Genomic DNA, 25,775 nt, shown 5'->3' with positions numbered 1-25,775 from the left:
CAATTCAAGAATAAAATCAAGCTTAATAACCAACAAAGGATCCGACTCTCTCATTATAGTAGGTTGATCCAAGTAGATCCACCAGGTTACACTTAGGGGTATATCTTAATTATATAGTCAAGGAAACTCTTTCTCGTTCAAGATAGGACAATAGGCACAAGAGGAAGGTTACAAGGAGTTAGTTGGATACCAACGTAAATGTGTTACTTATGAAACTAAAACACAAAGTCTCGCCAAAAACCTCTCTTTTATAAGAAAAAATATAGTTCACATTAGTTGGCAAGAGAAATCATGACCATACAATTTTATGATTCAAGATTTAACCTAAGGATTGTGCATGAATAGTTCTAGAGTCACTTATAGGAATAACTTCAAATAAAAATTTTAATATTTTCTCTTAGGATAATTATGGAACATATATTTTCGAATTTTCTCTAAGGAAAATTTACAAATAAATTAATTTTAAATTTAAATTTGACTTGAGAGGATACTCCTTGATTTATTTTCTAATTATAATGGATCAACTCTTGTCAAATAATTTGGAGTACCAATTCTGAGAGTAGGTCCAAACCATTGTCTTAATATCCCTACCATGTGGATTTATAGCTTTGAATATTCTACCATTAGTAGAAAAAGGTGGATTAGAGAAGAAATCATGATTCCATTCCCAGAAGTGTGTCTTCCTCACTATATCACAAACCAAGATACAAAATCTATACGAATAAGGCTAGATACATCTTCCAACAATGATGGAGAAATTAACAAGGGGTCGAATATAGTTTAATTATGCAACTATAATTTCCTCCTTTATGATTAGAAAGATCTTGAAAATTTTGTGAGGGTCACAAGAGATATTGAGAATATGTAATCTAATATAATAGTCATGCCTATTCCTGGAAACTGCGTTTCTTTAATGGGATGATAATGTCCTTAAACTGTGTATTCTACATGGAGTAAGTGAGAAAAGGTGGAATGATGAATTACTAAGTACTAATGGTTTGACATTGACATATGTTGTATGAATCCATGTGGAGGAGTATAGATGGGAGGAAACCCCAATATGTTAGTGCAATATGAGTATAATGTATGCAATGAAACCACACAATGTTGTCAATAATAATAATAATAATAATAATAATTGTTGATTTCATTCCATTATAATGATATAGATATAAAGAAAATGTTTAGGACCATTGGATTCCTCCTCCAAGGTCTCCTAGACTCCTCGTGTTGATTTGTATTCCAACCCATAACCTTTGTTGGTTATGTGTCAAACAATCCCCCCCCCCCGCCCTTGCCCCTCTAATTTGAATGGGTGTATGTGAGTCCTAGTAGATAAACAGATGATGGAAATTACTAACCTTGGATGCGATCTTTGAATCTCATGGGTTAAGGAAGACCTAAACCAAATGGGTAATAAGAGTAGAATTCTTTTAATAAATGGTTGTTTAAGTGTGACCACCAACTCTACAGCTTAGCTCTAACACTTAGTTATTCAAAATAATTTCCAAATTTGGCTAGAAGTTGATCTATTTTTTTATGAGAAGTCCTCACAAATGGAGATTTGAATATGACTACAAACTATTGGAGGATGTTTTTAGGGCTCAGAAATTCCCAAACTATTTCCAAATTTAGCTTGGAGATTGTCTCTTATGTTAAGTGGAAGTTCTCTCAATTTGAATATGACCATAAGCTAATCTCGCTTCAAAAATAATTGAAAAATGAAACACACTAATGGCTTTTCTTTTGTCTACAACATTAATTCTAACTTGAGGTTTGAGACACCAGTTTTTCTTGTGGATTAGGCTCGCTTGTACATGTTTGATTCATAGGTATTCAAAAAACTAGAAGCCTTTTTGTTAATGGCTTGTATAATTCCTCCACATGGTTCTTGATTATGCATGAAACATGCATCTATCCTTTGAATAGTAGCTAAGAAAGGGAGAGTCAAAATCGATGCAATTGTATTATGAAGCACCATCAAAATAATTTGATAATATATGTGCATCTATTGTTGTAAATATTATGATAATCCTCAAATCTAGTCTCTTGATAAAGCATCTTTTGAGACATGAAAAAATAAAGTATATTCTTAAGCCATGCTTGTGCTTGTATTTTTCAGTTAAAGGACAATACCATTTTTTACATACAATCCTAGAGAGAGTGATCATGAAAGTACGTTGTTTTTTATTCAATTGATAATTCAAATTTTTTGGTGGCAGGGAATAATTGTCATCCTTTATAACACTTTTCAAGGTTGCTTTTTTTAAGAAGGAAAAGACATATCAATCCCGTGCAGTTCTCCATGAGTCTCCTTGAATTTCACCATGTGGGCTTAATAATAAACATTTTTGTAGCGTTATTCTTGGTTGTTTCACTATGGAAGTCAAAATATCGATAAACTATTGACCATGGCAGAGAATGGGAGCACACTATGTCGTAGAGAATGCCACTAATTCCATATATAACTAAAAAATAGTTAGTGTCCCTTATAGTTAATGTTTGTTTGGGATCATTTTCAGAAGAAATTCATAATTATGTGATTTGTCTCCAAAATGATGCCAAATTCGACCCCATTTCTCCAGGGAGAAGCCAAATTCCTTCTATAGTAGTAGAGACCATTAGCTATATAAAACACTATGCTTGAATTATGGATGTAAGTGATGTGCAAGCGATATAGAAAGTGGCTACTGTAACAAGAAAACCAATTAGTTAAGAATGTAGAGAATGGATATGATAATGAGAATTCCTCGAATGATAAAGAGAAACCTTCTATTATCTTTGTCAATCACGACAAGGGAAATGAAATTCCCTTTGCCACTCATGAGCTACATCGACAAGGTAGAAAATGATGCATTTTTATCGAATCTAGCCATCTCGAATAGAATGGTTGCATAGAAGGTGATGATATTGATAGCGGAGAGCCACTGGAAGATATTACTAGAAAATAAACACATTGAGAGAGGTACCTTAGAACTATGCACATACAAACAAATGATTGTGGATAGAGATAAGCGCATTTCAAATATGTAGAAAAATGTAACCATGGAGGTGAGGTGCAATCAATAGCAATAAACACATAATAGTAGACAAAATGCCAAACTTGGTAGGGAAGATGTGAAAATATCTAAAGAGCGCCCATGTCTAAGGCTAGTGACTTAAATCGATGAATTTGATTCCGATGTCTCGTTGTAAACCAAAAATAAAGAATATAAATCCATTGCATTTGATTAGACTAATATAGATATACGTACAATGTATACAACCATTGACTTTCTCTTTCAAGGTCTCTTTAAATCCTCATAATGGTTCATATTATACACCATAATCTTTGCAGATTAAGTGTTTAACATAATTTAATTTTAAAATCATAACCAAAACAATTACCAAATTAATATACATACTCTAATTCATTCAAAAGATATTTTATAAACTCCTAAAAAATACACATTCTCAATATTATTTAATCACAATTACACTATATAATAACATCACATTAATAAATAAATATATATATATATATATATATAATATAATATATAATATATATATATATTATATATATATATAATAATATATATAAATATTATAATAATAATAATATTAAAAAAAAAAAAAACTTGTATTTTTCACACAAATATAAAGCTTATTAAAATAAAAACAACCTTAATGCTACAAATATGGATATATGATGCTTTTGAAATTACAATATATGCATACGGTATAGAGTTGTATGCATAAATGTATTGCGAACCTTCTATAAAACACTTTGAAGGGATGTCACTCACAAGGTCTATGGGGAGATGGTTTGTGAAATAAGTGGGTGATTCTCAAAATCCTTTTACAAATAGCAAATTTATGCAATCATGCTTATGCCGCTTTGTTGGAAGTCATGTGCTCCATCTTATTATGTTTCTTTCTTCATTTATTGGAATTATAGAATGATTCCCTTATCTCCGTATTTTTAGTTACATTGAGGGTCATTATAATTTGATATCGGGGATTTTTATCTTATTATTAGTCCGTGCCATTTGGCAATGGCATGGGACTATAATAATCGAAATCACGATTTTTAGCATTAATTCCTTTAACGAGTATGCAATTTATACACTGAGTTTACAGCGGAATACAGTTTATACACTGAATTTGCAGCGTATACAACTAGTTCCATTTGTTAACTATATGGAAATTTATTTCATCATCTTAATTGGCCTCTTCCCAAGGAGGAGAGGCCAAAAGCATATGTTATTTTCGACTTCTGTTGTTTTTATTATTTGGGAAGTGGAGAGTAATGTTAGCATCAGTTTTACCATTATTAAATGTTATGAAATGTTGTACTATCGTATTATAAGTTAAAGTCTTTTGCGGGTTGAAGTTGCCAGGTGGGCTAAAGTTGCAAGGTGGTAAACTGTTGAAGTTGCCCAATGGCAAATGCATGTTGTTTTTGTGTCTGTTTAATGGTTGAAGTTGCTTGCTGTGGTGTCTGGTTTACTTGCGCACTCTTATCGGGTCGAAGAGAAGTAAGATGGTTGGATTTACCCGATCGAGTGGTATCGTATCCTGGAATTTGGCGTACGTTCCTATGGGGGAAACCCCTTACATATGGATGCATTCATGGGCATCTACTGATGCTGGTGCTAGTGGACAACCTGGTATCACACTTCTTTCTGCATGTATGTTCTTACTCGTACCTCAGTTGCTCTTAGTCCTTAAGCCGGCTTCCCTGGTTTGGTTTCTTTCTTCTTCCCTAGTTTCCTTTTGCATGTAGGTTCTTAATGTTAATAAATTTACTGCATAACATAAATAATTATTGAGAGGAATAAATATAAAAATAACCAGCAACAACCATGAACTCATAAACACAAATGTTTATCTAGGAAAACCCCAAATCCGGGAAAAAACCCAACGTAATAAGATCTCATTAGCATTGGCCAAAACCCTGGCCAATCCAACTAAGTGAGCTTTCACCGCTCACCTCTAGGTCTTGCTTTACAATGAAGTCCTTCCAGCCTTTTATAAGATCCATTACATATAATACCACGGGCAGAATACTATGGGTGCACAATACCATGTGCCCCAAAACCATCACTGTTTAACCTGGTCAACTTTGACTCTATCCTGAGTCAAGTTTACGTAACAATTCCCCCCTTAAACTTGACTTGGGGTTCCTTGACTAACTCCAGCCAAACCTGTTAAGTGAGACAATCCTACTCACTCTGGCTCTTACCCCCCTCAGAATTTTTCCCCGGGGTATTGTTAACCCAACATCCCCCCTATCACCTAGGTTTAACCCAGACTTTACCGGTGATCACCGAGGGGCACACATGCCTTACCAGGTCTTATAGTAGTATGCCTATTTACATGTAATAATTTTGACTTTATTAATTTTTTTTTTTGTTTATTGCTGCTGCGATTCTGATCCATCCTCTCTTAATTTGATTTGCTCAAGAACTTCTATCAAATTGCTCCAACTGCAAGCTCGACGAGAACCTCATAGATTCCAGCATTGGTGGCCTCACGTAGCAGAAAATGAACAATTTTCGAAGCCACATCAATCCCGAACAATTCGTCAGCATGTTCCAAACCGGTAAATATCGCAAATGCACTGCGATCCCTGGCAGTTACGACACTATCTTCTGCACATTATCCTCGAGGTTCTTCCGCGTACGATTGTTCCACCATTATTTTCCAGACCCAGATCTGAAAAAAGGTTGCATTGATCTCATCAGGCACTATAAACCCCTAGCATCAAGGAATCCCTTTGAAACCAAGATCTGGCTCTGATACCAGTTGTTAAGAAATTTACTACATAACATAAATAATTACTGAGAGGAATAAATATAAAAATAACCAGCAACAACCATAGACACATAAACACAAACGTTTATCTAGGAAAACCCGAAATCCGGGGAAAAACCGAACCTAATAAGATCTCATTAGCATTGGCCAAAACCCTGGCCAATCCAACCAAGTGAGCCTTCACCGCTCACCTCCAGGTCTTGCTTTACAATGAAGTCCTTCCAACCTTTTATAAGCTCCATTACATATAATACCACTGGCAGAATACTATGGGTCCACAATACCATGTGCCCAAAAACCATCACTCTTTAACCTGGTCAACTTTAACTCTATCCTGAGTCAAGTTTACCTAACACTTAATCACACAGAGAGAAAGCAGGTCAGTATGCATTGAATGAATGATGAAAGTAAACATTCAGTGTGCATTAGCAGGTATTTATTAATGAAAACCTATGTATGCATAAGAACTGGAAAGATTACTCAGTGCTCACAAGCTTGCATATATATAAATATATATAAAGAGTGCATAAATAATCACTTCAGTTATATATCAATAATTTGGGTTGATTTGTAAACTCAGAGAAATAGGAAGTGCTGCAATTATATATCAATAATTTGGGCTAATTTCTAAACTCAGAGAAATAGGCAACACTGAAAATATATATATCAATAATTTGGGTTGATTTGTAAACTCAGAGAAATAGGCAACATTGATACAAATACACTTAATAATCAAATTTTTGGGTTGATTTGTAAATTCAGAGAAATAGGCAGCACTGATACAAATGTATAGGAAACACTGATACAAATGTACTTAACAATAGACTTTGGACATAAACATCTATATGATAAATTGTTAATTAATACACAGTGAGTGAACAAGAAATTAAGAGAACCTGGTGAAATCAGTAGCCATATAAATTTGTTTGAGAATTCCAACCAGCTCCAGCAAGCTTCCTCCAGCAAATTGACAAACATTCAAGTTTGATATATAAATATACTCGCAGAAATGTACAATAGATTGTTCCAGGTAATAAACCAAAGCCACACATCCTTTATAACTTCATGAACAATGGTACAGGCTATCCCTTCTGTTCACCTTTATGCACAAGAATTAATTACAAGGAAACTCGTCTCTCCTCAAATCTATTACAACCCCAACTCGCCCTCAAGCATTGATATGTCCTCACAGCTGCGATAGGGCCTCTACCTTCATAGGCCCTTCGTATCCCTCCCTGTTACTTAGCACCTTCCTATCCTTCCATGTTACTTAACACTTGACCCATTAATTCTTGCAGTGCCCAAGAGAAAATAGAAAGTTAAGCTATTGAACGACCCTTGATTTTTCCCCTTAAATTCCTTTGGAGGACTTTCTGAAGCCAGTGTTTACCTACCCAAGGGCGATTTCAACTTGTAGGGTAGTTTCAGCTTAACAAGTTTCAACTTGCAGGAAAGCACTTTGAATTGGAAGGGTCAATTCAACCGGATAGTTTCTTTCCACGCACGATGTGATGGATGTTGTTGTTGTGGATTCGTTTAAGTTTTTGGAAATTCACCTTCTCAGGAAAGCTATCTAGTGATGACCCCTACCTTCGATCTTTGAGTTTTGGGCAATTCAGGTTCTTTTGAAAGCTAGCCAATGATGACCTCCACATTCTCAAGAAAGCTAACCAGTGCTGACCTCCACCTTCGATCAGCGTTAATAGGAAAAATGGCAGGCTATCGTCTACCAACTTTAACAGGAAAAATAACAATAGACATACATCTAGATCATCGTTGTGGACAAGTGGACTGAGCATAAACCCATGTGGTGTACTTGTGAAAGTATGCAGGCATGGTTACCATGTCTCGAAAACATCTAATATCATTGTGTTAAATGTGGCACTTTGATTTATATTTATTAATAACATTTTTTTGAGATTCAGCTTGTAATTCATATTTAGGTGGATTAATAACAAGAAGGATTTCAGACTCTAATTACTGCTATTTTGATGGCGCAGAACCACTGATCGTATTCCTAAGCACTCTCACCAATGATCTGCTTGATCTCCTTCAGTTTGGAGTAACTCTGTTTCTCCAAGTTAGGCATTTGGAACTTGGCATTTCTGTACAAATAATTTCTAATCTATTCTGCTTTTCTCTGCTTTGCATGTTCTCCCCACCCAAATGTACTAATGTCCACACCATTTTGCAATTACACTAAATCAACAGGTGGAGGTTGTTTTCTTCTTAGAGGCTGCGGGAATTCCCAAGTGCTCTATAGGTGGGTGGTGTTTTCTTCTTCAAGACTACAAGATTTCCAAAGTCTTTTCTAGATTTTGGTGGGATTGGATTTTTTGGGACTTTACACAAAATCATTGGGCCTTTACATAAACCATTGTAAATGCATTGCTCCCCAAGTCCCATTATTACCCTTCGCTGTTTTTTCTAGGTCTATGCAATATTCAATGTTTGAATTCGAATTTTCAACTACCCCATCCTAATTGACACAAGTTCCAGAACCTAATAAATGGACATCTTCTTTGATCGAAGTTTATTTACAAATATACGAGTTTCATGGTATTCACCATGAACCCATATGAGCGCTTGTGAATACCCAGTTCATTTTGCCTTTTGTTTACAACTCATTACAAGCATGTAATCTAATTATAATGGGCTACAGATAAGCATAAGGTTGAACCCAAGAATTTGTAACCAAAGGGGGAAACTTTCAGGTTTGTTCTATAAAAGGGGTGCATGCCTAATACAGCTTAGGGCTTCAGGTTCTGCAATTTTTACAGGCTTTATTTCTATCTGAATACTAGGATTACCCATTTTTGTATATAGTTGAGATTGCACAGACTGTAACCGGAAATGAGTTCCGAAGAAGTGCAAAACCAAGCTGAGCAGAGGATTTTTAAATTATTGGTAATTTATTTGTCCTTCCGGTGTGCATTGCTTGAACTGTTATTTGTTATAACTACAGGTTTCAACAACTGCTTTCAACAAGGTTTTAAGCAGAGGTCGTCCTCTAAACAAAATAGCTTGGTCTCTTTGCCAGATTCACTAGGACTTCTGAAGGATTTCATACTCCAATTACTGCTATTTTGATGGCACAGAACCACTTATCGTACTCCCAAGCGCTCTGACCAATGATCTGCTTGATCTCCTTTAGTTCAGTGTAGCTCTGTTTCTCCAAGTTAGGCATTTCGAACTTGGAATTTCTGTTTGGAATTCAACCACTGCTTTCAACAAGGTTTTAAGCGGAGGTCATCCTCTAAACAAAATAGATTGGTCCCTTTGCCAAATTCACTGGACTTCTGTAAAAAATTAAAATTCTTCAATGTTTTAGGAACCAATACGTCTAATATTTCATGTTAGTTATGAAGTCGATGGATGTTCCTACATTCCTTGCTTTTGTAAGTGGTGATGTGAAGGCATAAGCTCCTGTTCCCACTAATGAGGGCGTGCAATTGATCTACAGGATGTAGAGTTTGCTCTTTACGGTGAGGCTGCGCATTTATTTATGATTCTATGCATCCATGGGCTTAGACTATCAATAGCACTCATGGATAAGCTGTTGCTGAATCAACAACATCTACTTTTGGATATAATGTCTCTGCTACCATAGCCCTTCTTGTTGTTTATGTTGCACCTACTCTAGTCTCTTCAGGATGCTAGCTACAACCAATTGATCTATTTGCCAATTTGTCAACCAACTTGATCTATTTGCCAACCAACTTCTGTAGTTTCAGTAACTACAAATTTGAATAAGATTTTAAGCAAAGTTTGTCCATTAAACAAAATAGCTTCCCCAAATTAAACACTCTTTCAAAGCATAGACTTGCCGCAAAACCCTCCTTGTTATGGATAAGATTTTACTGTGGAATATCACAGTGTTGGTTTATGGGAAGAGAGGGAGATAATGTTAATTCACGTATTGGTTTATGGGAAGAGAGAGAGATAATGTTAATTCAAATGATTAGTATGTAATTTTTCTCAATATGAAAATTTCAATTCAGTTTTAATTTCTTTTATTTTCAAAAATATAAAGTAAAGTTTAATTTTATTTTATTTTTAAAATTATATAACTAGATTTATGTTTATTAGTTTGTTTATGATATTCAGAGTAAATTTTTGATTAAAAAAGTATTAGTCAAGGGCATGCTAACCATATTTTGCACTCGTTAACCGAATTCATGATATAATTAGATATTTTTATATATACGATATTTTAACTTAACCATTTTTATATAAAAATTAAAAAAGAAAATTAACTATTTTTATATAAAAAATTTAAGAAAACCATTTATCATATAAGGTTTATATGTAATAAATTATATAAGAAATTTAAAATTAATTAAATTTTTTGTTGAAATATATAACTATTGAATAAATTTAAATGTTTAATTAAATCTGACCAAACATTTTTTAATTAGATGATATATTTTTATAGTTATATATAAATAAATTTAATATTATAAATAATCTTTAAAATATTCAAATTATATATAATTCATAAATTAAATTATGATTCAAACAAAATTTTATAAAGATTTGATTAAATTAAACCACATAAAATATTAATTCAAACCAATTGTTTAACTCTAATAAAAAGTTAGAATTCCAAAATTTCCACGTTTAACGACTTTTTAAGTAATCCATAATGATCCCTTGCGACACCCTCGCCTTTTAATGATGACTTTGCCTTGGTTACCATCTTACTATATTTTCAAAAAGTCAATATTCTGATATGGGTGGTTACAGTTGCCTATGGACTGGATCAAAAACTTACAGCTATTAGTGTCTGCGATGAAAGCTGAAATAGTCTATTGATTGGAACGTGTGGAATTGCAGACTATTTCTATATTTGACCGACCGACAACTGACTGCCTAACCTTGACAGAGCGAGTGCGTTGACATTAACAATTGTGCAGGAAGAGAAACTATATAGTCATAGACGCTAAGCTTTAATTATCTGTATATTGAAGCCTTCAGACAACAAGCCTGCCCTGAAACGTGGTCGATCTGAATAACTGGTTATCTCGCTGTATTGATACCAACGTTACTATGTTAAGCTTCAATAACTCACCACATGATTGTTCGGAGGTGGAGGTGCCTTCTTACTTCAGGTGCCCCATATCGATGGAGCTTATGAGAGACCCCGTAACCGTTTCCACGGGCATGACTTATGATCGGGAAAGCATAGAGCACTGGATTTTTTCGTGCAACAAGAAAACGTGTCCTGCTACCATGCAGCCGCTAGAGAATTTCGATTTAACTCCAAACCACACGCTGCGTCGCCTCATTAAAGGATGGTGTCTTGCAAACAGCTCCAAGGGCGTAGAGCAAATCACCACTCCCCGGGCGCCCGTCGACTCCGATCAAATCTCCGCGTTACTTGAAGCTGCACTCAGATCTCCAGCAGTGGAACGCATCAGTGCATTGAAAAAATTGCGGTCCATTGCGCGAGAGAGCGAGGGAAACAGAAGGTGCATGGCGGCGGCCGGTTCGAGTATCGTTCTTGCATCTCTGATAAATTCGTCTTGCTGCGACGACAGTGAGAATGAAAAGTTCAGGGCTTGTGAGGAAACTTTGGGTATATTGCATCTGCTTCCTATGACCCAGCAAACTGCAAGATCTTTGTCAGAGGCAGCCTGCATTAGGTCCATGGCCTTGGTCTTGCATAAGGGAAACGCTGAAGCTAGACTTCACGCGGTTGTTTTATTGCAGAAGGTTTCCACTTGGATATCTGATTGGGAATTTATCGGCAGGGGAAAGATTGATATTTTCCAAGGTCTCCTAGAGATCATAAAGGGTGAATCCTGCCATCAGGCGATCATGGCTGCCTTGGTTGTCCTCATAGCAATATGTAAAAAGTCCAGAAAGAACAGATTAATGGCTATAGAGGCAGGCACAATATTTTGTCTGATTGAATTACTTCCAGAGGCCGAGAAGCCCAAGTGTGAAAAGATATTAGATCTGTTGGACATGCTAGTGGACTATGCAGAAGGAAGGGCTGCCATGGCTAATCACGCGATGGGCATTGCTGTAGTCTCCAAGAAGATTATTAGGGTTTCAGAAATTGCCACTCAGAAAGCAGTTCGAATTCTTTGGTCGCTTTGCACATATTCTTCAACTGCGTCGATTCTTCGGGAGGTGCTTCAGTGTGGAGCTGTGTCTAAACTTTGCATGCTTCAACAACTCAGTTGCGCAGAAAAAACGAAGCAGAAGGCGAAGGAGGTATTGAGATTGCATGCAAATACTTTTAGAGTCTCCCCTTGTCTTCCGTACCTAATGAGAACTATCATGCACAGTTTCGAAATTTGATCTGATACACCCACGCAATTAAACAGAAAGATGGCCTGAAAAAGGAAGGCATTTTCGTTGTTATGTCAATTTTATTGAATGGGTCGGACTTTAATAATGTTACTTTTAAAAAAACAAAGAAACTTGGCCGGCCCATACGGATTCGATGCGTATGATCATCATTATTGTTATATAGGCATTTCTATTTCGAAGAGGGAGAGTGCAAGATTATATATACTGTGGATATATCAAATAGTAATGATCTTTTTGGCCCTTGGGGAGATATTTGATTATTATGGGATTATTGATGAATAATATCCTTAACCAACGAAGTTGTTTACAAGCTCGGTGGAGAGCGATATCTATTTACATTATCAAAACTTAGCCATCATCCTCTTACCAAAACAAATTATCAATTCACTAACAAATTTGACACCACAAAAATATATGTATATAAGAATATAGTAAAATAATAAAAAAATTTCACAGTACTATACTATTGCTGGAAGACTATACATATATTATTAACATTTATCATTTTACTTATTAAAACATTTATCATTTTATTTGCTAAAAAAATTCTATTCCTTCCTCTAAACACCCAAAATAATCTCAATTAACAAAATATTAAAATAATATATATATATATATATATATATATATATATATACACGTTGATTTTTTCCATAAACATATATTATTCTTATCAATTTTATGAGCAACCTTACATTCAAAATATGTAATCATCTCTTCTTCTAAACCATTTTTTTTGGTATTCTTTTAATGGTCAATAAGTGATTTAACAATGGAGAATTTCCAAGTGTTAGTTCGGAGCATACATCACACACAACAGATTTATACTCAGAGACTTAGACGACAATAGCAAAGAATAATTTAAGAGACAGACAAATGTAGAAACAACAAGATTACTTAATCAGAAACAATGGAATAGATAAAACAATCATTGGAGAACAGAAATCACTTTGCATTACATAATAGGCCTCGACCTTGGCTTGCTTTCCTTGGCCAGAGAAATTACAAATTTATAGAGGTTGTAGAAGGATCTAGAATCGTGCATGTGTTTTAGATGGAGATCTAGAAACTAATGGCAGTGTATAAGGATCTAGAATTCTGCATGAATTTGGCTTCACACTTAACATTCTCCCACTTGAAGCCAAATAAGAGTCATGAATCAAGTCACACCGAGTCCTACCATGTCTCTACATAACTCATGTTTATTCTGTGGTAGAATCTTAGTGAGCATATCAGCAGGGTTCCTATCTGTATGAATCTTTTCCAAGGATAATTGTTGTTCCTCCAACACATGCCAGATCCAATGGTACCTTAAGTCAATGTGCTTGGTTTTTGAATGAAATGTTGGGTTTTCCACCAAGTGAATGGCACTCTGACTATCACAATATAACACATACTTGTCCTACTTTATTCCTATCTCTCCTAGGAATCGTTGCATCCACAACATCTCTTTATAAGCTTCTGTTGTAGCTATGTACTCTGCTTCTATTGTAGAGAGGGCTACTATTCTTTGTAGCCTTGATATACTTTCCTTGATCATATTTCTTGCTATAGACACAATGGTCAACTTCCAACCTCTGAAAACCATGTTCCAACATGAATGAATTAAATTTCTTGTACCATTGTTAAGGTGTCTGTTTCAACCCATAGAGACTCTTCTTCAACCTACAAACAAGGCCTTCTTTGCCTTTTTCTATGAAGCCTTCTGGATGCTCCATATAAATTTCTTCCTCCAATTCACCATGAAGGAAAGTAGTTTTTACATCTAACTGTTCACATTCTAAGTCTAAAGCAGCAACTAGACCAAGAATGACTCTAATGGATGACATTTTAACAACAGGTGAGAAAATTTTAGTGAAGTCAATACCTCTTTTTGGGCAAAACCTTTCACTAGCAGCCTTGCTTTATACCTCTCCTTCTTTTCATCACCTTCATGCTTAATCCTGTAAACCCATTTGTTTTGTAGAGCCTTTCTACCTTTTGGGAGGTTTACCAACTCCCAAGTTTTATTTTCCAGCAAACAGTTCATTTCTTCTTCCATTGCTTTCTTCCATTTTTCACTGTGTTCAACTTTACAGGCTTCTTGAAAACAATTAGGCTCACCTTCATCAGTCAACAAAATATAGTTTGAAGGAGGACACCTTTGTGAAGGCTTATGAGGCCTACAAGATCTGTGAACCAACTGTGGTGGTGCATTATCGGGTTGAATCTCCTGTGAAGGTTCCTACAAGATTCCTTCTTCTTGTTGTTCATCATTTTCCACTTGTTGTTCTTTATGCTCTTGAATTTGCTGTTCATTTTCTTGTATTGGTGGTATGTTTTCTTGCTGCTCTTCAAACCTGTCAATAACCTTCTTGACCTCCAACTCACCTACAGTGCTCTTGAACATTTCTGACTCATTAAATATAACATCCTTGCTTCTAATAATTTTATGTTTGACTGAATCCCATAGACGATAACCAAAATCTTCATCCGCATATCCCAAAAATATGCATTTCATAGATTTATCATCTAGCTTAGTCCTATTTTCTTTGGAAATATGTACAAATGCTTCACATCCAAAGATTTTCAAGTGAGAATAATTCAACTTCTTACCAATCCAAATTTCTTCAGGGATACTGCCATCCAAGGCTGTAGTTGGAGATCTATTTAAGAGGTAGCAAGTGGTCCTGACTGCTTCAGCCCAAAAATTCTTCTTCAAACCAAAATTGAACAACATACTTCGCACATTTTCCATAACGGTGCGATTCATCCTTTCTGTGACACCATTCTGTTGAGGAGTACCAGGCACAGTCTTCTCATGCTTTATGCCAAACCTGTTACAATATTCCTTAAATGCATTTGAGAAATATTCTCCACCATTATCTGTTCTTAAATGTTTTAGTAATTTGTTAGTCTCTCTTTCAACAGCAACATGGAATTTTTGAAATATTCCAAACACTTCACTTTTATTTTTCATAGGATATGCCCAAACCTTCCTTGATGCATCATCTATAAATGTTACAAAATATGATGCTCTTCCTAATGATTTGATGTTAACATGCCTAAACACATCTGAGTGTACCAATTCTAACACATTTTTCTTTTTGTCATGGCCACCTCTAAGGAATGAAACCCTTCTCTGTCTACCATATATACAATGCTCACAAAGATCAAGATTGTAGGATTTCAAACCTGGAAATATATTTTTATCAACAAGGATTTTAATCCCTTCTCGTTCATGTGACCCAAGCGCTTATGCCACAGATCCCTCTCTATTTTAGCAGGACTAGCTGCTAAACTGCAAGGGGTTTGAAGTTACTTCTTTCGATCTCCTCCTCAGCCTAGGACATTGTAGAGGCTAACATAAACGAGTGTGCTACTCTCCCTGCCATGTGGTTCTATAGCGTTGGATATTCTATCACCTCTAGGAAATGGTAGATTATATGGGAAATTCTATCTCTATTGCTAGAAGTGTGTCTTCCTCACTCTATCACTAAACAATCTACAAACTCTACATTAATAAGGTCTTTACATCTTCCAACAATGATGCATAACATAGCAAGGGGTGATATATAATTTCTGGATGAAGCTATAATTTCCTCCTTTATCATTATAAATTTCTTTAAAAAATTGTGAGGTATGCTAGAGAGATTGAAAATACAGAATTTAATAGAATAGTCATGAATATCCTTGGGAAACTACATTTCTTCAATAGGTTGATAACCTCCTCAAACTATGTGTTTTACATGGAGTAAGTCAGAAAAATTGGCATTATGAATTACTAAATACTAATGGTTTGACATTGAAATATGTTGTAGGCATCAATGTGGAGGAATGTAGATGGGAGGAAACCAAAAACTGTTAGCACAATATGATTATAATGTGTGCATTGAAGCCACACCATGTTTTGTATAATTTTTACATATTTAAGTGAATCTTTATATATGTAGACTAATAGTAATAATAATAGAAAAATAAATAAATAAATCATAAGAGTTTATTTCATTTCATTAGAATGATATAGATATAAATACAATGTTTATGACCATTGGAATTGGAACCTTCCCCTAAAGATCAAATGTTTTGCGTGGCTGGCTTGAAAGAATAAGATTTTAACATGGGACAATCTATGTCGTAGGGGTTTCATTGGACTTGGGATATGTTTTTTATGTAAGGGGGCACTCGATGACGTGGTCCATGTTTTCCTGTAGTGTCCATTTGGATTGGAGTTCTACGCATCTTAAACATTTATGAAAACTGGAATTTTACATCTATGGAAGCTTGCTTGTGGGACTAGATGTTGAGTTAGAAGGAATATTGGGCCCTTCCTTTAAACATTATAGAGGGAATTTGGAGAAGTATAAATGCAAGTATTTTTAAAAATTCTTCATTGGACGTCAATCACATATGCATCAACATATGTGCTTACCTAAACAAAATCGATCCCATGTCCAATAAGGGACCACTGAGATGCATTCGGCTTATGAATTTTTAGAGAAAATACCCTATGGGTTTCTTTGATGAGGCTTCTAATAAAAATAGCTAATGAAGAAGGGCTTTAACATAATGAAATTTTAATTTCAACCATACTTAACCATGGTAAAACTAGTTCAACAATAGTTAACATGATCATTAATGGTCAACCATATTTAACCATAATTTATCATTGTTAATCCTTGTCATGGAACAATACTAAGGGAGAAATCACCTCTACACCCCAATGAGGAGCTGGGGTCTAAACATGGTTAACAAATAATACCTCCAAATCAAGAAGATAATTAGGCTCTACAATCAACAAAGGATCCCACTCTCTCATTATTGTTGGACAGTTGGCATTGTATGAATAATTGGAAAGTGTGTTGGCATTAATTCCTACAACATAGGAGATATGTGTTAAAAAATTCGCATAGTATCGATGGTTGGTGGCATCCAATGTGTTGGCATTTATGTTAACATTGATGTCAAGCAAGATTAGCATTGATGGCTAAGTGGAAGCAAGAAGTGAGGCGTTGATGTCAACCAAACCAGCATTAAGGTTGTTGTTGTTCGAGGGGAGTCGCATGGTTGATGCAGTGTTTTGTAGAGAATCATCATAGTAGTAGGCCTAGTGGGGAATAAATAAAAAGATGACTATGATGGTTGGGAGACCCATGATTTTGAGGCATTTATGCATTATGATATTTACTCAAATTCTCTTGGAAATAGCCTAGTTGGAAAGTTATTGGAAACATCTTTCCAATCATATACTAAAGTATGCAAATCACCCTCTCGTTCAAAATTTGTTGACAAGTCAAAGTCACTTATAGTTGCAGTGTCTAGATGCCTAGAACCCTGGGAAGCCGAGAAGCCCAAAGTCTTATTTAAAAGAAAATTAGGATAGCAGTGAGTCGAGGTTGCGGGGATAGTTCCTCGAATCTTAGTGGGGCAAAAGGTCGAACCGCAGAAGGTGGAAGCCAAAAGGTTTATTTTAAAATGTTATGGGTTTGTAATGAGCCAGTGTAGGGGGAAGCCTGGGACTCTGGAACCCTAAAAGGCCCAAAACCCCAAAGGTTTATTTAAAAGGTGGTACAAGATGGCAAGGAACTCAGCTAGCAGGGGACAATATTTGATGGAAAGTCAATTCACAGAACCCGTAACAAGAATTTCCCAAAAGTCAAAAACCCAGAAGCACTTTCAATGGATTTCTAGGAGACATAGAGTTTCCTATAAGTTGAAATTTTCATCAAATGACGAAAGGCACACTAAGGTCAAGGTTATGTAGTGGTTTTCATGTGTTTTCATGACCGAGGGCCTCTAGGCTATTTATGAACAAAAACCATTGCACGTAAGTGTGTGAAGGACATCAGACCGAATACGAAGAAAAGAGTGCAAAGACAAGGTAACATTAGAAGTGGTGCACACTAGTGGGCCAATAACTATAAGATTACCAACCGTAAGCCTTATGAAAGCCAATTTAAAAAAACGTTAGAGCCACATGGCATCAACGCTCCAACTCAATAGTATAGGCATTGTAGTGGGGCCAACAGGTGGAGGTCTATAGAATCTGGCAGACAAAGGTTTTCAAAGGCAACCAGGTGGCCGGTGGGCCAAACACGAAGACTACAAGACCGTAAGATGTAGGTGATCCATTTTATAAGAAGATTTAAGCATCACCACATCCGAGCTCCATCTCGATAGTGGTATATGTTTAATGGCATGGAATGAGTCACAAATCATGGGAACCATGTGCCATATTTCAGAGATATGCCCCTTTGGTTATTTTCCATAATTGGGTTCAACAAATAAACGCATTGAGGACATATGTTCAGTGACTGGACAAGTCAAAAACTATTTAAGAGCTTAGCTCCTTAGGCATGGATAAGTCGACAACTTTGGACAGAAGTCCTCCCTATCTTGTGGTTATGCCATAATTGGCCATGGACATAGTGGGATAAGAAGAAGCATGTGATAGCTAGGTAAATGCACACATAATAGTTGGTATCACTAGAATAAAGGAAGATAGTGAAAGTACCGGTGCAAGGCAGCAAGGACGATAATTGCACAAATTCTTTAATGGAGTCAATGGTGATAATTAAAGGATGGAGACTAAGGTAGAGAGGACCACGATTCCCAGAGGCAACATGTGACTCCATAAAAATCTTTTTTTTATCTCTCTTACATGTTGAGAAGAATTGAATTGAAAATATGGCTACATGCAAAATCTCCATACCTGAGTGTTCCTCATGCCACAAATAATTAAATATAAAAGAAGGTCGAGTACTGAAGGTTAGGCCTAGATCAAGGAAGCCTTGCAGATGTACATCTCGACCCATGTGAGCCTTAAAGAGCATCAATGAAGTGCTAGTTTGATGTTCGAATATTGTATCAAGTATAATCCAATCCAGTGGTACTCCTTGAGTGTGCAAGTTGACTAAGATTTAATTCTCAGTATTGAGAATTACACAGGTTCCTATTCTCTGAATTAATCGTGCTACAATTGCATTTGTTGAGTAGCATAGTCAAGAAAATGCTTAAGATTTCATGCTAAGCATTTAATATGGTAGTAGTGGCAAGTAACCAGATGTTACAACAGTATGGAGGGCCATTCATAGAGTATAGTGTCAGGAAATGTGTTTGGCTGCGGAGATAACATCAACCATTGTGTAGAAATTAAACAAAATCTAGGACAATAATTGAGAAACTGCAGAAAAGCAACAATGTTGCTAGTGAGATGTGTAGAGAGCTCGGTCTGTCAGTGGTTCTAAGAAGAGGCCAAGTGTGCCTCGGTTGCAGAGAAAGGATGAGTTCCTGTGTACAAGAAGAGAGTCGAGAGTAAAGAGCTTCGTATGAGAATGTATGCTACTATAGAGTAGACAGAGTGTTCCGTTGGATGAATGAAGAGAAGGCTCCAGAAAAGAACTGAACTAAAATTAGGCAGAGTGGCTACCAATTATAGTGAGTAATAACTTCCTTTTTGAGTGTGGGACGGACCCTGCATACAGGGATTTGGTGCTTCCATTTGAGTGGGTGTCTAATTAGAGCTTGGGGGTTGGTGCCTCCTACAAGTTGGTGCTTGCATATATCCAAGGAGCTACAATTTGGTGCTTGCAATAAATCCATGAAGTTGGTGCTTCAGTTGGTTCTTCTTGTAGGTTGGTTAGGTGAACACAAAAGAAGGGGGTTGGTTATTCCTTATAGTGGGTGCTAGCAAAAAATCAAAGGGATGTGGTGCTTCCTGTGAGTGGCGGCCCACAAACAATGTCATGTAATAGAGTAGGAGCTCTTTTTTACATCAAATAGCAAACAAGCTTTGGTGGTTTTTCTCCTAGAAGGGTTTCCATGTTAAACCTTTGTGTTTCATGTGTTTGTTACTCATTATGTTTATTCTTGTGTTGATTTATATGGATGTTGTTATCATTCATTAATTGTTGTACACAGAGTGGGCTCCCTGTTTGAATGAGAAACTATAAATTAGCATAAAAAGTTTAAATTAGCCTTAATATTGATCCACCCCCCCTCTCAATATTAAAATTGTTTCCAACAATTATAGTATATTGATCCAAGTATATCTTATAGGCTACACTTAAGGAAATATCTCAATTATATAGTAAATAAAACGCTTTCCCTCTCAAGCAAGGACAAAAAGGACAATAGGAAGGTTACTAGAATTTAGCTAAATGTTAGCATAAGGGTGTTACGTCTCAAACTAAAACATCAAGTCTCACCAAAAACCTTTCTTTTATAAGACAAAATATAATGCACGTTAGTCATCAAGAGCAATCATGGCCATATAATTATGTGATTCAAGACTTAGCTTGGGGATTGCACATGCATATTTTTTAGAGCCACTTTTAGGAATGATTCCAAATAAAAGAAATTCAGATTTTCTGTCACGAATAATTCCCAAATAAATATTTTTGGATTTTATCTTAGGAAGATTTCCAAATAAATTGATTTTAAAGGTAAATTTGGCTTAAAAGGTTATTCCTTGACTAATTTTTTAATTATGATGGCTCAACTCTAGTCAAATAATTTGGAGGGCCAATTTTGAGTGTAGGTCTAAACCACTGTGCTACTCTCCCTACCATGTGGTTTTATAGCTTCAAATATTCTATCATCACTAGGAAATGGTGGATTAGATGGCAAATTCTATTTCCATTCCTAGAAGTGTGTCTTCCGCACTCTATCCCTAACCAATCTACAAACTTTACACTAATAAGGTCTCTACATCTTCCAACAATGATGGAGACCATAGCAAGGGGTCAAACATAGTTTCAAGATGCCACTATAATTTCCTCCTTTATCATTAGAAATATCTTGAAAATTTTGTGAGTTACATTAGAGAGTTTGAAAATATAGAATTTGATAGAATAGTCATGAATAAACTTTGGAAACTATTTTTCTTTAATAGGATACTAACCTCCTCAAACTATGTGTTTTACATGGAGTAGGTGAGAATAAATGGCATTATGAATTACTAAATACTAATGGTTGTACATTGACATATGTTGTAGACATCCATGTGGAGGAATCTAGATGGGAGGAAATCGCAAAATGTTAGTGCAATATGATTATAATGTATGAATTGAAGCCACGCCATGTTTTGTATAATTTGTAGATATTTAAGTGAATATTTATATGTGTAAATTAATAATAATAATAATAATAAAATAATGATAACAATTGATTGCATTTCATTAGAATGATATAGATATAAATGAAATGTTTATGACCATTGGATTCCTCTTTAAATATCTCTTAGACTCCTCATGTCGAATCATATTCTACACAATAACCCTTGCAATTTATGTACTTAACATCCCCCTTGCCACCCCAACCCTTCAATCTGAATGGGTGTATGTGGGTCCTAACAAAGAGATGAGGACAATTGCTAATGGTTGGATGTGATATTTGAATCTAGTGGTTTAAGGAAGACCACAACTAAATGGGTAACAAAAGAAGAAGTCTTTTACTAAATGGTTGTTTAAGACTAACCACAAACTCTACAACTCATATTTAATACTTAGTTCTTCCTAAAACATTTCCGAATTTGGCTAAAATTTTAAGTCCTCTAGTGATTGAAAGTGCTTACCAATACAAATTTGAACGTGACCACAAACTATTGGAACATGGCTCTGTGGCTTAGCAATTCCAAAAAGATTTCCTAACAAACCTTCATGTTTGTCTCTTCTACTAAGTGGGAGTTCTCTCAAATGGTGAGTTTGGGATGACCACAAACTAATGTCTATTTAAAAATGACTACAAAATGAAACACACTGAAGGATTTGTTTTTGTCTACAACATTGATTCTAACTTGACATTTGAGGCTCTAATTCTAGTTGCAGATTAGGCTCTCTTGTACATGCTTTATTCATAGGAATTCAAACTAAAAGCCTTATTGTTAATAACTTATATCATTCTCACACATGATTATTGATTATGTATGAAACATGTATCAATCATTTGAATAATAACTATGAAATAGAGAGTCAAAGTTGATGCAATAATAGTTTGATGCACCATCAAAATAATATGATATTAATGTATGTGCATTTGTTGTTGCAAATATTATGATAAGCCTCAACTCTAGTCTCTCGATGAAGCATCTTTTGAGAAATGATAAAGTAGAGTATATTCTTAATCTACATTTGCATTATATTTTCCAACTAAAGAATGATACCATTTTTTACATAAAAACCCAGGGAGAGTGCTCACGAAAGTATGATGTGTTTTTTTCAATTGATAATTGAAGTTTCCTACCAGTAGGGAATAACTCTCATCCTTTGTAACAATTTTCAGGGTTCCTTTTTTAGGAAGATAAAGAAATAATGATCTCGTGTAGGTCTCCCTAAAGCTCCTCAAATTTATCCTCCGCGGGCTTAATCATACCCATTTCCATGGTCATTTTCTTAGGTCTGTCACTACGGAAGTCAAAGTGTCAATAAAGTGAATGACCCTGACTGAGAATGGGGGCACATTATGTCGGATAGTGTGCCATTGCTCCTGAATATGACTCTGAAATAATTAGTGGCCCTTATAGCTAAGGTCTTTTGTGGTTCCTTTTCCAAGAAGAAAACATTAATGATGGGATTTGTGTCCAAAATGTTGTCGAATTCAATCCCATTTCACCAGGGAAAAACCAAATTCCTTGTACATTAGTAGAGATAATCAACTATAGAAAATCCTATGCTTAAATTTTGGATCTAAATGATGTACAAGTGATGTGAAAATGCTTATTCGAACACGAAAACCAATGGGTTAAGAATGCGATTATGATGATTTATCAAATGATAAAGATGAACCTTCTACTACATTTATCAACCGTTATAAGGGAAATGAAATTCACTATGCCACCCATGGCTGAATGTTGCATCTTTGTTGAATCCAACCATGTTGAATAAAATGGTTACATAGCAGGTGACGATATTGATAGCGGAACGCCACTAGAATATGTTACTAGAAAATAAATGCGTTGAGACAAGAACCTTAGAACTATGCAAACACAAACAAATGATTGTGGAAAGATACAGGGGAATGTCAGATATGCACACAAATATTACCACAGGGGGAAGGTGCAATAGTTAAAAATCAACATAGAATAATAGAAGAAATGCTACAGCTAACCAGGTAGACGCAGGCGGGTCTACAGTGCACCCAAGTCTAAGGTTAGTGCCAGAAATCCATGGATTTTATACCAATTTCTGGCTATAAACAAAAATAAAGAACAAATATCAATTTTTTTTCATTAGAATGATATATTCCGGATTGGCTCCGGTAAAGATCGTGCGTTTTTGCTCCATCCCACGGTACGAAAGCGTCGGGTAACACGACCGTTCAGAGGATCGGAAAAGACAGACCTTCCCGGCAGTAGGTAGATCGGACGGTGATGTAACCCCTAAAGCGGCAGAAGTTTATCGCGTCGGTAGCGGGAGCTTAAGAGCATGGTCACGTAGACGCAGAGCGAAAGAGGAGACAGCTCTTATCGGCGTAGAGAACCTCAGTTTAACACAGTCGCGACTCGCCCTCCCCCTCCGTCTAAACCCGGCGGCGCAGATAAACGTAATCGTCGACCGTCAAAATTCGTATCATGGAATAAAATTATAGCTTGAAAAAATTAAATAAAAATTAAAATATTTGAACTCTAAAATGTTGAATTTCCACATTTAACTTACTTTTCATGTGACAAATACAATAATATAAACGTAGATTGATAAAATTGACTCTTATCCTTTGTTCCTTGTCATAAATAAAGATTCAGAGGAATCTGATTTGAAGGTCTTAGAGGAATCTGATTTGAATGTCTCCGGACATTTAATCGTTTTAAACGTTTTAAATGCTGCATTGCGATAGGCTGGGCTTATAATGATGACGTTGCCCTGGTTTCCATCCTGCTAGATTTTCAAAAGTCAATACCGTCATATGAAAAGTTGACGGCCGTTTGTGTCTGCTTTGAAAGATCGAATACTCTGTTAATTGGAACGTAATGGTGGAAAACTCTGACCGAATGACAGTTGGCTGTAAGACCAACCTAGTCAGCCCATACAGCATTGTGATCATGTATACAGCCTTTGTATAATTAAATACTATGCGTATATGGCGTGGAAGTTTGCACATCAATTTGTCTAATTACAAATGCTTGTATGTTTTATTTCGTGCACTCCTCTCAATCAACTAGAGGAGTTTTTACTAGTAGTTTTTTTTAATGTTTAAATCCATGTTTAAACGATATTTTAATCAAAGATAAGCAAAAATTTACATTTCTCCCCATGTGTGTTAGCTGGGTGGAGGATAAAGGTTGGGTGGAGGATAAAGGTTAGGTTTCTTCAGTAAGGATTTTTTTTAAATATGGATTTAACACTAGTTAATTTTTTTATTTGCAATTTCTTTTATGAGTCTAATTTTTTTATTTGCAATTTCTTTTATGAGTCTAATGTTCTGTATAGTTATTTTTTTTTTTTTTAATTTTTAGATTTTAATTTTTGTTTATTTTGGTAGATAATCACAATTTCAACTTACTTTGATCACTGACGCACATCCTTACACATCATAATGGGTTGTCTCTCATCTCTATAATTATAATATGTATTGATTTCTTTGATGAGTATATTATTTTGAATTATTTTTTATGTACTGATATAATTTTGATATTTATTGTAATTACTAGTAAATTAAATGGCAAGTAAATGCTTGTAAAAATTCAAAATTAAATATCAAAACAGTTCTTTCATCATATATTTTAATCTTGTTAAAATTTAAAAAACTATAAAAAATAATTAAATTCTAGTTTTATTATTATATTTATTTAAAAAAATTATTTGCCAATATTATGGCTTATTAATGCTACATGCTCAAAAAATCATAACTATCTTCACTTCATATTACACTTATTCATATGGCATTTTCTTTTTAATTAATTAATTTAATTAAAAAAAGAAAATTGGACAAAACTACTTTGAAGATAAATCTTAAATATTTGAGGTTAAACTATCACCATCACTAAATTAAAATTATATAAACCCTATTCCAAAATAAACATGCCTATAACCTTAAATATTAATATTAATATTAACATTAAATTATTATTTTAGTATTAATTTTAAATTTTAATATTGATAAATAGTTTTAGTATTAAATTATAATATCAATTATATTAATTGTATTACTAATATTAATGCTACCCTTAATAATATAAAAAATATAAAATTAAAACTCACTAAAACTTAAGAATTTTGATATATAAAACTCATAAAATTAAGGATGTTAAGCTTAATAACAACGATACATTATTAGTGACCTTAATGACATTTATTAATGCAATAAGGATATATAGTAGCATTTTAATATAATGATGTTATTATAATATAGTATTTCTCTTATTAATGTTATACTATTAATTTTAAATTTTAATATGCATCAGTATTTTTAGTATTAAGTTATAGTATTAATAATATTAATAGTGTAACTAATATTAATGATAGCATTAATAATATAAAAATATAAAAATTTAAAATTCATTAAAATTTATGAGTTTAATTATATAGAACTCATAAAATTAATGATATTCGAATACAAACTTTTGTGATTCTTATCATTATGTATAAAATATTTTTCGGAAGAAGTCATATTGGAGATTTAGGTCGATGCTTTCGAACCAACAAGTGTGGTTCATCTTCAGGACACGATGAAGAAATAGA

At 34.8% G+C, this 25,775-nt stretch overlaps 1 protein-coding gene across 1 annotated transcript; it reads left to right on the top strand.

Moving 5' to 3' along the window:
• The first annotated feature begins 10,848 nt into the window (after positions 1–10,848).
• On the top strand, positions 10,849–24,065 carry LOC149155278 (E3 ubiquitin-protein ligase PUB23-like). The gene is made up of 5 exons (XM_089444380.1): positions 10,849–12,068; positions 20,158–20,239; positions 23,331–23,402; positions 23,541–23,640; positions 23,932–24,065. The coding sequence occupies exons 1-5, from the start codon at positions 10,849–10,851 to the stop codon at positions 24,063–24,065; spliced, it is 1,608 nt and encodes a 535-aa protein (XP_089300506.1).
• The last annotated feature ends 1,710 nt before the right edge of the window (positions 24,066–25,775 follow it).

This window comes from Pinus tabuliformis, chromosome 9, assembly GCF_031772625.1.
Source record: "Pinus tabuliformis cultivar Carrire ecotype Pingquan chromosome 9, CPIR1, whole genome shotgun sequence".
NCBI lineage: Eukaryota > Viridiplantae > Streptophyta > Pinopsida > Pinales > Pinaceae > Pinus > Pinus tabuliformis.
This window is presented reverse-complemented; position numbering and strand designations above follow the sequence as displayed.

What these genes read in the sequence shown, in the direction of transcription:
- LOC149155278 (XM_089444380.1), top strand. Translation starts at nt 10,849, where the DNA reads ATGTTAAGCTTCAATAACTCACCACATGATTGTTCGGAGGTGGAGGTG. An exon ending in AGAGTCTCCCCTTGTCTTCC is followed by an intron (nt 12,069 to 20,157) that starts GTACCTAATGAG and finishes TATATCTTATAG; the next exon opens with GCTACACTTAAGGAAATATC. An exon ending in ACAAAAAGGACAATAGGAAG is followed by an intron (nt 20,240 to 23,330) that starts GTTACTAGAATT and finishes TTTTTTCATTAG; the next exon opens with AATGATATATTCCGGATTGG.